This window comes from Durio zibethinus, chromosome 13, assembly GCF_047325235.1.
Source record: "Durio zibethinus cultivar Kanyao isolate XHJ-2024 chromosome 13, ASM4732523v1, whole genome shotgun sequence".
In the NCBI taxonomy this organism is placed as follows: domain Eukaryota; kingdom Viridiplantae; phylum Streptophyta; class Magnoliopsida; order Malvales; family Malvaceae; genus Durio; species Durio zibethinus.
In genome coordinates this window covers 12,999,604-13,010,475 of record NC_143174.1, presented here as the reverse complement: position 1 = coordinate 13,010,475, position 10,872 = coordinate 12,999,604, and the positions used below count along the sequence as shown (strand labels likewise).

At 30.9% G+C, this 10,872-nt stretch overlaps 1 protein-coding gene and 1 pseudogene across 5 annotated transcripts; one reads left to right on the top strand and one right to left on the bottom strand.

Annotated features, from left to right (window-relative positions):
- Positions 1–1,782: 1,782 nt before the first annotated feature.
- On the top strand, positions 1,783–4,133 carry LOC111302847 (uncharacterized). Of its 4 annotated transcripts, none has more exons than XM_022898714.2 (4): positions 1,783–2,925; positions 3,333–3,403; positions 3,495–3,669; positions 3,759–4,133. In XM_022898714.2, the coding sequence occupies exons 1-4, from the start codon at positions 2,815–2,817 to the stop codon at positions 3,903–3,905; spliced, it is 504 nt and encodes a 167-aa protein (XP_022754449.2). In that variant the 5' UTR covers positions 1,783–2,814; the 3' UTR covers positions 3,906–4,133. The 4 variants fall into 4 exon arrangements, with proteins under 4 accessions (XP_022754449.2, XP_089598013.1, XP_089598012.1 ...); XM_089741887.1 differs by having other exon boundaries at positions 1,792–2,925; positions 3,363–3,403; positions 3,495–3,672; XM_089741886.1 differs by having other exon boundaries at positions 1,793–2,925; positions 3,354–3,403; positions 3,495–3,672.
- Positions 4,134–4,431: 298 nt separating this feature from the next.
- Positions 4,432–9,458, bottom strand: LOC111302848 (putative protein phosphatase 2C 60; annotated as a pseudogene). The gene is made up of 10 exons (XR_016326482.1): positions 8,578–9,458; positions 7,985–8,048; positions 7,478–7,586; positions 6,612–6,765; positions 6,081–6,204; positions 5,754–5,878; positions 5,378–5,454; positions 5,184–5,236; positions 4,967–5,021; positions 4,432–4,823 (listed from the first exon to the last, which is right to left on the bottom strand). The product of XR_016326482.1 is annotated as a putative protein phosphatase 2C 60 (transcript).
- Between the last annotated feature and the right edge of the window lie 1,414 nt (positions 9,459–10,872).

Genomic DNA, 10,872 nt, shown 5'->3' with positions numbered 1-10,872 from the left:
ATTATTATTACATTAATTATCATCATGTCAACAAATAATTTTAAAAAAATCACAAAAAAAATAATCTGAATTTTAAAAAAAATAAATGAAAAGAAAAAGAAAAAGGTCAAGGAAAGAGAGGAAACAAAAAGAAAGAGAGAGAAAGAGAGGAGAGAGAGGGGATATAAGTGGCATATATGATCGCTTTAAGATCGGATTTAGATTTGATAATTTTAGACATGATAGAATGATACAATATGCAAACAATAAAAAAATTATATATATATATATGTTTTGAAAAAGCATGTTTAGTATTTATTTATATGGATACAAATTTTGACATAACACAATTCATATTTTATACACAAACATTGACACTTATAAATATGTATAAGATACAAAAAATAGGTTCAGATAAAATATATTATACATATACATGTTGAACACATGACACAATATGAAAAATACGTTTAATTTAATCTTATCATACTAATAGACAATTAACATATTTAACACGTTTAACACATTTATTTATTTATTTTAATATAAGCATATAAAAATTATTTTAATTTTTAATATTTTAATTATGATATTTAATTAGCCATTCAATACCATATAACGATTATTTTAAACATACAATCATGATACTCATTTAATAATTATTATAAAATTATTTTTTATATTAATTATATAAATACAATATAAGTGTTAATATTAATCTTATACATTATTATTTTATTCATTAATCTTTAGTAGTTCATCATTTTGAATTTAATACTAAAAATTAATATAGTTATGTAATATATATTAAAATTTAAATATACATTAAATACATATTAAATGGGTATAAAAAAATTTATATTCCATTTAATATGCAAGTGCTTTTTTGTATTATTAATGTGTTAAATTTATTAAGTTGTAAATGATGGATAAGTTATAATTACTTATTATTTTAGCCATGTTTTTGTATATATTCATTTTAGTTGTATTAATTTGTGTATATCCATATTCATTATGTTTATTCGTGTATATTCGTGTTATTTATATAGTGTTTAAACAAATTAATTATACACATGTTAATCGTATTATGTCACGTATAATATCATAATAAACATATCGTGTTCATGTTTAAGATTTAAACATATTTTATAATTATGTTGTGATCGTATTTTAATAATTCATATTATCACATATGTCAAACACAACAAAAGATATGATACGAAAATACGAATTGTCAGATCTAATTGAATCGAGATAGGTCTACTCCATTTGTACCTTTTTTTCCCCTCTCTCTTTTTTCTCTTCTCTTTTTTTTTTTTTCACAATTTTTTCTTTTTTAATTTTGAATTAAAAATATATTTTAAAATAAATTTTGACTTTTTATTTAAATATTGATGTGAAAAATAATTGATATAACAACAACTGAATATTTATATCATGTGTCATTATTTTATTAAGTATTAATATCATATACGTAAATTAATTAATAGTTTGAAAAATCAAATTGCTTAACAAAATAAAAATTTAGATTCTAAATCAAAATTTCTATTTCTTTAAATACTAAATTGATAAAAAAATTTATAACACATAATTATTATATAGATTTATATTTGATATATTATTTGTATACACAATTAATGAATATGATGATGTTATCTTATTAATAAAATGAATTAGATAATATCACGTCATTAATAAGTAAAATTTTTTTAAAATATTAATTTTTATATATTTATTTTAAAAATTAATATTTACTCATTAATGAAGTAATATTAACGATTTTATTGATAATATATGAATTCTATAGTGTATTAAATATAAATCCCGTATCAATAATTTGGTAATTATGACAAGTTTCAAGGGCTAAAGAAAGGAGGATATATTTGTAATTAAAGGGAAGATGCTGTAGCTGTTATCCAACAACACAAAACACCACCAGTTTAAGCCATGTGAAGGTTCTTTCTTTGGCGCCAACTGCAACCCTATCGAACAAAGAGTAGCCATTTATCTCCTGCCTTTTTTGCTTCCATGGCCAAAAATCCTCCAAAACAAAACCATTCTCTGTGTAAAATGGCCCAGCTTGACCAAAATCTTATGTACTGCACAACAGAAAAATAAATACAAAATGAAAATCTTCCCTTCTCTTAAATAAAAATAAAAAAATGAAAAGGAAACATGGAAAGCTAAGACAGATAGAGAGAAGGAAAGATGTCTTCAATTGTCCTCCAACCACAGAGCTCCCTATCTCTAAAAAAAAAAAAAAAAAAAAAAACAACTTAATTCCCACATTTGCCCTTGTCTGCATCCCATCTTCCATCACTGATTCAACTCAAAACTCATTCCCGTTCTTCATGGGACATTTCGGGTTCTCACAATCTCCAACCAGTTTCAGAGAAGGAGAATAGCAGATCGGATACACCCCAACTTTCTCCTTCCTCTCCTTCTTCGTTATTATTTTTATTATCATTATTATTGCCTTTTTTGTGTTTCTTCCGTTCGCTGCCCCTTTTTCTTCGTTCCCTAGAATTCCAATTCGTATCTCCCTTATGTGACTCAATTCTGGTTTTTCTTTCTTACCATGTTTTGGTTTCGGATTTGTCAATAAGCTAATAAAAACAAGCTTCTTTTTGGGTTCTTGGAATTTTCTTTTTTTCTTCTCCTAATTGGAACTGGAGATAGTTTTCTGGATTATAAAATTTTAAGGCTGAAGATTTTTTTTTTTTTTTTTTAAAAAGATAGAAGGGCTTTCGGAGTTTTCTGCAAATTTTCTGATATATTTTCTTGATAAATTTTTTAATCAATTTTCAAGTGTTTGTTATTGGGATCTCAATTAAGATGAAAAGGGCTTCTCTAAATTCTCATCGGCAATATAACTACGTTGATGAGGAAGCTAGGGCTAGATTGAAGCATCAAAATCTACTCCAGGAGTTCCTGGAATTGCAAAAGGTCAGTCATTTTGCCTCAATTACTCTATTTAGTTGTGTTATGTGATTAACTAGGCTGCAATCTTTTGATCATCAAACACTTATTTTATCATGCAATCATAGATTCTAGTTTCTTGTTTTGATGCTGTCTGAAGTCTATAGCCTGTAGGATACTGATATTGAGTTTGTTTCTGCCTAAATTCTTACTAGTTTCTTAGTCCAACTGCTGAACGATAAAATTGGGCTAATTGTTCAAATGTTGGCTTCTGCTTGATTATTACACCGCAATTAAGCGAAATAGCTGTGTTAGGAGTGGATAGAAACTTATTCTCACGGAATATATAGAGTGAGTGTTTATAGTTACTAATTATTCTAACTGTTTGTACTTGAGTTAGCAATTAATTCTTCCTCCGTGCCAATCACTAATAGGAATTTGTTTCAATTAAGAAGAAATTGCAGACAGTGAACCAGAAGCGAGAAACTCTTTTGGTTGAAGTTCGGTATGATATCTACTTCCTGAAATTGTATTGATTTTTGCGATCAAGAACGTTGGATAAATTAAAAATATCTACCCTTTCTCCTGAATTCTAGATTCTTAAGACGGAGGTACAGCGATTTATCAATAACCCAGTCTCAAGAATATGAACTACTGCAAGATTCTGTTCAATTACAAAATCCCTGCCTGCAAAGCAAAATGGCTAAAAACTATGGCATCAATGAAGCTGTTGAGAGAGGACCATGTTCTCTTCCTGATTTAGACCCAAACGTGGTAATCAACTTGAAATATATAGATTGAGAATTTCTTGTGCTAATAAGGGTTGACATTGGAATCCGTTAACTATTTTCATATTGCAGGATCATGAGGAAGGGGGTAAGAGGAGTCAAGTAGATGTTCAGGCCCCGTCGAGAAAGGAGAAGAAGCCCAAAAACTGTTTTATCAATGGCAAAAGGGTTGAGCAGAAGAAAATATCATGGCAAGATCAGGTGGCTTTGCAAGTGTAATGAATAAGTAATCTTTTCAAATATAATTTAGCAGTAAACTGAGGTGGGGACAGGATTTGACTGTCGCACCGAAAAACTTTTGATTTGAGGTGGGAAGAGGAAAATCAGTGCCTTACAATTCTTTGTTCAGCATTAACTGTAAACCAGGGCAAATTTGCTCAGTTTAGCATAATATGAACGTAGTGGATTGCTCATTTGTCATATGAATAAAAATCTTTCTCTTTCTAATTTTGACTGTATTTCGATGTGGAGTATTATTTGAATGGTAAAACCTGGAATGTCACAGGGTAATTTTTAAAGTCTAGTTTATGGTGACCTGTACGAAATATGATTTGTGTTATTTACAACTGTGTATTCTAGAATGATGACTCGAGTAGCTACTGATCGTCAAATATCTGTGCTTCTGCTGCGAACCTGAAATAAAGAATAGGAGAGAAATGGGCAAACAATGTAAATGTCGTCACTAAAAGTATGATATACTATTGTATTGTCGGACATAAAAAAACACCCCCGCTAAATGACGATATAAAAATAAAATCATTATTATTATTATTATTTTTTGTTAATGTCATCAATTCGTTCCTGCTCTAAAGCATATATGTACAAATGCATATCCCAATGTTTTGATATAAGGTCCTCAAATCTTCTTCAACTAGAGGATCTGATACCTACACCAACAGTTTGCAACTACTTTTCTTAACTTCCTTCGGGTTTTGATTCAGTGTCAACTGAATTGGAATGGGAGGATTGCTCCTCTGCAGATGATGCAGACTTGATTGATTTCTTGAACTGCACCAAGATCATGGTCATATTGTCACAACCCTCACCCGTGGCTGTTGATGGTGCTAAGCACCAGTCAAGTACTCTCCCACAAACAACAGAAAGCTTGCTTTCTTGCATTGCATGCAAGAGTTGGTACTAAATATACAAACATAATTAAATAAATAAATAAGTATAACGCAAGGAATGAACTCAACTGACCTAGCAAATTTGCCTAAACAAGTATTCAAACATACAGGCAGGAATCAACTTATCTATCAAAGTTAGGCTAATGTACGTACTGAATTTAGTTGTTCATGAATTAAATCTACCAGTGTCTGACTCGACATGCAATCCCTGAAATATAAAATTCAAAATTGAGAAGGCATTAGATACTAAATTCAAGAATGAAATCTAGTCAGACATAAATGATACTCAACTAAATAAAGTTGTGAAATGAGATAGATTAAATTCTAATTCCACTATATAACCTACAAGGAAAAAGCATTAGATATATACCAGATTCCATCACATGCCAGGACAATAAAGTCATCATCATCACAGAGCTCAACCTAAATGAAAATTAGTAAGTTGTAGAAGTCAGATACCACAAGCGCCAAAGATTTTTAGGATTGATAAGCACATATTAAAGAAAAAATGGAAAATTTAATAGTATAAATCTGGTCACATAGCTGACAGAGGACATACTTAACAGTGTTTATGTCTGGATTTGCAGTTACAATTTGCTTTTCAGCAGGCAAAAATTTATTCTGCTTGAATTCCACGTCACCTATCAGGAAAAGGAATCAATAGATTAAAACTACATCTCTCCCTCTATCCACCTCTCTCTCTCTATTTCTCACCCATCAATGCATAAAAATATCAGATGTCTACGGATGCCATACATTTGCATAGGAAACCATGGATGTATAGAAATGTTATTCAATAGATTTAGGAAAAGAAATAGCACTTTGAGCCCAGTGGCATAAGTCTCTCGCTCTCAAGGAAATTCCAAGGACTGAAGCAGCAAGTTCAATTAGTCCTTTTTTTTTTTTTGTTTTCTAGATATCAAATAGGGAGGTAAATTACCTATAGCTCTTGCAAGATTCAAACAGCAGTTGACACGTCCTGCGTGTATAAAACCACCAGCTTTTAAAATTCTTTCTTCTCTGCCTCAATGTTAGGTTTGTGATCCCTAGAAAGATTGTATGCCTACAGAAAATAAGTAATTTAAGGACAAAGATATTCAGAAAGAAAAGAATATTCCCTACAGTGACTTATGTTTAATGCCCATAGTTCAAAGTACAATAGCCAGTACATCCACAAATAATTGAAATTGATTTACAAAAGTAATCTCCATTTTAGTATCCATTCAAAAAGAAACTAGCTAAGTACATCCCATTAGTATATTACCTCTACCCTTTCTAGATATCACACAACGAGAATCACCTGCATTTGCAACAATAAGTTGGTTGTTTCTTACAACTGCAACAGAGGCTGAACTCCCAGAAGTTGGTCCAGAAAAGTCAGAATGAGGGCCCTGATTGTATTTTAGAAAACAAATACAAGTTATACATGCAAATTGTTGCAATAAAAAAATTTCTTAATTGTACAGATAAAATAATGCAGGAAAATTATGGATGAATAATATTATCATGCAACCACAGAAAAACCCAGAGATTGCACATTTATGATACCTGCCCAAACTCAAAAAGGTAAGTGCATAGAAAAATGTTAAAGTTCAAGATAGAATATATTCTCCAACATCAGGGCTCTATATCTGCATAGATACACCACATCAGCTAAGAGTTAACATGTAGCAATGCAAGTTCTATTATTCTTCTTCAATCTTGGTTTCCATTATTGTTTGCAGCAAACATCAAATTCTGTTCAGCATTCTAGTTAAAGAAAATAACAGAGGTATATTCTTTTGGTTTTCATAAGTACCTCCTCAAAGGCTCAATTATCAACTTGGTCATTACCATCACCACCCCTTGGAGACCATATCAATCCTTCTATCATGCCATTAAACTTGTTTATTTTATCACCCAAAATGGCTAATTCTCTCCATCCTCTTTGTCCACGCATCATCTCAACCATTCTGCACTAAATGTAACTCAAGTTGAAAACACATGAAATGAACAATGGGAAAGGCATTCAAACCACAAAAAGGGGGAAGGGGGAAGGGGGAGGGGGGGGGGGGACAAGATGGGTAATGGAGCACGGAGCACTATCATTTGTAACAAATTTCTCCTTCCATACTTGTATCAAAGGTTTGTAAAAGCACTTTGATCTTTTCTGAAAGGGCTCTATGGGAGGTAAAACATTTAGAAAGCCTTAAATCTAATTAGATAAAAATTACTGAATAGCAGAAAATTATGAGATCTATAACCTTGATGAGATATAAGATTTGAAGTACAATGTTTAACAAAAAATGATATTATTAAGATTATACAAGAAAAGCAACAACAGTCTTTAAATCAGTGACACCAGTTGTGTCAATTTGCTTTTCAAGCTACTAAAATTGTAATAATGGCAGAGATACTATTTCAACATGCCTGGAACGTGCATGCATTAGATATTTCTAGGAGAAGTAACTTTGGGAAATACATAAAGAGATCTTAGCAGCCCTAAAAGGTGGATCAAAAAGGAAAAGTCACAAGTATCAAATAATTGATCAACATACATTATTACTAGCAAGTACTAAACACCGAATCCCCAAATCATTCAGGAACCACAATTTCATTGTTGACTCCATAACAATCAAAGCAAGTGAAGATCAAACATAAACTCAAGTAATGAAATTAAATAACCTGAAAAATGCTCTCTCAACTGATGTCTCTATGTCCCCAGCTGCATATGCTTCATGCTTGAGTACCTGCTGGTGAAGATATTTGGCACAGAATTTTGCAACTACCTTGCCTGCAAGTTACAAATTTGGACAAATTGAAGACAGGCGAACAGCAGCCATAACTTAATCATATTTGAAAAAAGCTCGAAGCTATTCACAGAGTGATCTATGAAATAAGTCACTTAGTATCAAAATTAAGCACAGTTGCCAAGAACAATTATGAGAACCCTTTAAAGAGAAAAGGTTAAAAGATACTAAGCATTCACTGACACCAAAGTGAATTCCCTAAACGTCTCAACAGAGTCATGCTATAAAAAGAAGGCTTCGAGATTCTTCAGTTGGTTCAAGTCTTAAGTAGGAGCATGGATAGGAAGGAACAAAAACCCCTAGTTCAGATGGTGTATAACAAATGAAACCAGTACATGAAACCGAAAACAATCATAAGATACCTGAACCATTCAAGTCTTACCTCCATGACCATCATAAACACCAAAGAATGAAGTAGAAGCATCGAGATCAGGATCTGCAGCATGCTAACAAAACAAATAATAGAAGTAACTATAATACATCCATAATATAAAAAGAACTGGGAATCTGGAAGAAATATAAGATAATGACCAATATTACAAACTGACAAGAATATAAACTTTAAAGACAAAAATGGAGGAAAGACATGTATAAAAGAGGAGTTAAGTCCACTCTGTTTGCAGGTCTAAGAAGAGATTATCAGAAATAGGAGAAGGGCTTAGATGTGAATGACCAAAAAAGTTAATTGTAGAATAATATATAAACCGTAAATGATAAATGAACTTTCACAGAGATACTAATACATGATTGTCTTGTGTTTTTGAGGTGGGAATGGGGAACGAAATGGCAGAAAAATCCATTCCGAAAGGGGTTTTATAGAAGACTAATCCATTTACCAAACCTTTCCCCTAAAAAATCATTGTTAGAATATACCCCCCCCCCCCCCCAATATAGTTTTCATCCCGTAGAACGTAACAAAAAGGGTACAAATGCTTAGAACATTTGAAAAATAAAAAGGTTTCTTTCGTTACTCACAGCATCTTCCATGGTTGCACGCCGTCCTTGCATGGATGATAGACCATATCTAATCCTATCATTCTCGCCATCTTCAGAGAATTTCTCAGTCTTAGGCGTGTTAAGATATATACCCATCTATGTCTGCAATTGGATGAATCATGTGAAGTCACCTTTTAAAATTCAGGAGTACTTAAAACAATGCGTGGCTTATTTGATCTCCCCAAGTTTTGCAGCTAAAAAAAAAAACCAATAGCTTTTTTGCTGAAATATATTTGGGAAACTGACCTATTAATTCAGAAATTATCAAGTACGCGCAACAGCAATCAGACAAGATAGTCTCTAATCAGAGAAATACAGAAAGTCCTATGCTAATTCAAAAGCGAATCTTGAACAGCAAGAAAAAATGTACGTTGAACGAAGACAAATAAGTAGAAACAAACAAGACCCAGATCCTAGATTGAATGCTAAGACTAAAAAAAACAATAAAATTCAAACGTGAAAAACTAGGCAATACACTAAAGATTACTGGTTTGAAAACCAGATGCTAATTTGATAGATAGCGATTAAAGAGCACAAGATTCAAAAGAGAAAAAAAAAGGTTAAAAATGATGCTTTAGTCTAGGGTATTCAGTGTCCTTACATACCCACCTAAAAATCTATAAAGAAACAGGAGAGGGGCGAGTGGTGGAAACAGGAAACAGGCTAAAGTTATCGGAAATGGATCCTTTCAAAAAATTAACAAAATCCCTAGAGAATTTTCTCGGAATCTAAACGGGAAAACAAGGAATCATGAGGTGAGAGAAGCAGAAACATTCAAGAAAAGGACAGACACAGAGAGAAAGGAGAAAAGAAAGGAAACCAAGAGAAGAAAAGAGATGACAGAAATAATTAGGGGGAATTACAAAAACATGCCATCCAATATAAATTTTTATTAGTTGGTCCAATGAGAAAAATAATTAATAAAAAAAATATTAAGTTGAAAATTTGTTGAAAAGGAAATTAATTTTACATTTTTACCCTTACGCGTTTCAAACAAAAAGGAGTTTTAAAACAAAAAGGAGACTTCCGTCTTCTTTTTATCAAAACTGCATGGCATAAAAAAACTTTATTTTTTTTTTCTTGTTCTCTTGCATCATTTTTCACTCAGATAATTTTTTTTTTTAAATTTCTGTTTTACTTCTCTGAATTTAATTTCTTCTCCTTTATTTGAGTATCTGAAGCATCAATACTTACATTATATTTATTTCTTCTTGTAAGTGTTTTGTCCTTTTTTGTTTTTGAAAATTATTTTTATTTCTCTTTTTACTCTTGCTTTAGGGTTTTACAAATGTCAAATTAAAACTTAAATAGTCTTTGATTTTGTGATTTTTATATATATATATTTTTATCTACATTGTGATTTCAAAACTTTTGCGTATTAGAAGTTTTATGTGATATTTATGTATTTTTAAAGTTAATGGTTCTTCAAATTTTCAGATATATTGCTTTTAAGCTACTGTAGATTTTAGTTTCATCTACCTTTCTTTCCATTTAGATTATAACCTTAGATTGCATAATTTGTTCAATGAGAAAATATTTTTCTTTAGATTAATTATTTATCTTATTAGTAATGCAATGGGTGTGGTGAAAAAGAAAGACAGAGATGGGTTATTTTATTTATTATTTTATAGGTGAAAGTTCATGTTTGTTATATATCTTTTCAAGTAATTTTTTCTCTAATTGTTAATTTTGTTGTTTTGGAGGTTAGTTATTTTGATCGTTTATATTAAATGCCACACTTTCATAATGTCATTATACCAAAATCATTAGGTTTCAATTATTTTAGTGGGATTAGCTTAAGAATATCAAGTCTTAATGTACATATTAGTCAAATAATATATTTGTTAAAGGATTTTTTTTAGATTTTCTGATAAAAAAATCTTTGTTTTTTAGGTGTACGCAGCATGTCAATAACATGTACATATTAGTTGATCAATAATATGTACATTGAACTTAGATTATATGTACATTACTAAAAAACCGAGCTAAGAGATATTTTTTATATCATTTCACATTCATTTTCAGTTTAATATTTTGTGTTTTGTTCAAATTCTTTTTTTTTTTTAAGATTTCCCTTAGTTTGTCTTTCCACAATAAGATTGGAAAGTAAACTTTTTGTTATATGTTGGGTTCTGAAGTTTTGGTTTCTAACCTCTTTTAAGTAGGTGAATTGGCTGAATGCTTGATGCCGATGCTAACGGGGCACAAGTTGTCAAAGGTAGAAATATGCTTTCTACTAGTTTCACTTTCGTATGCATCTTCAATCCTAACTTC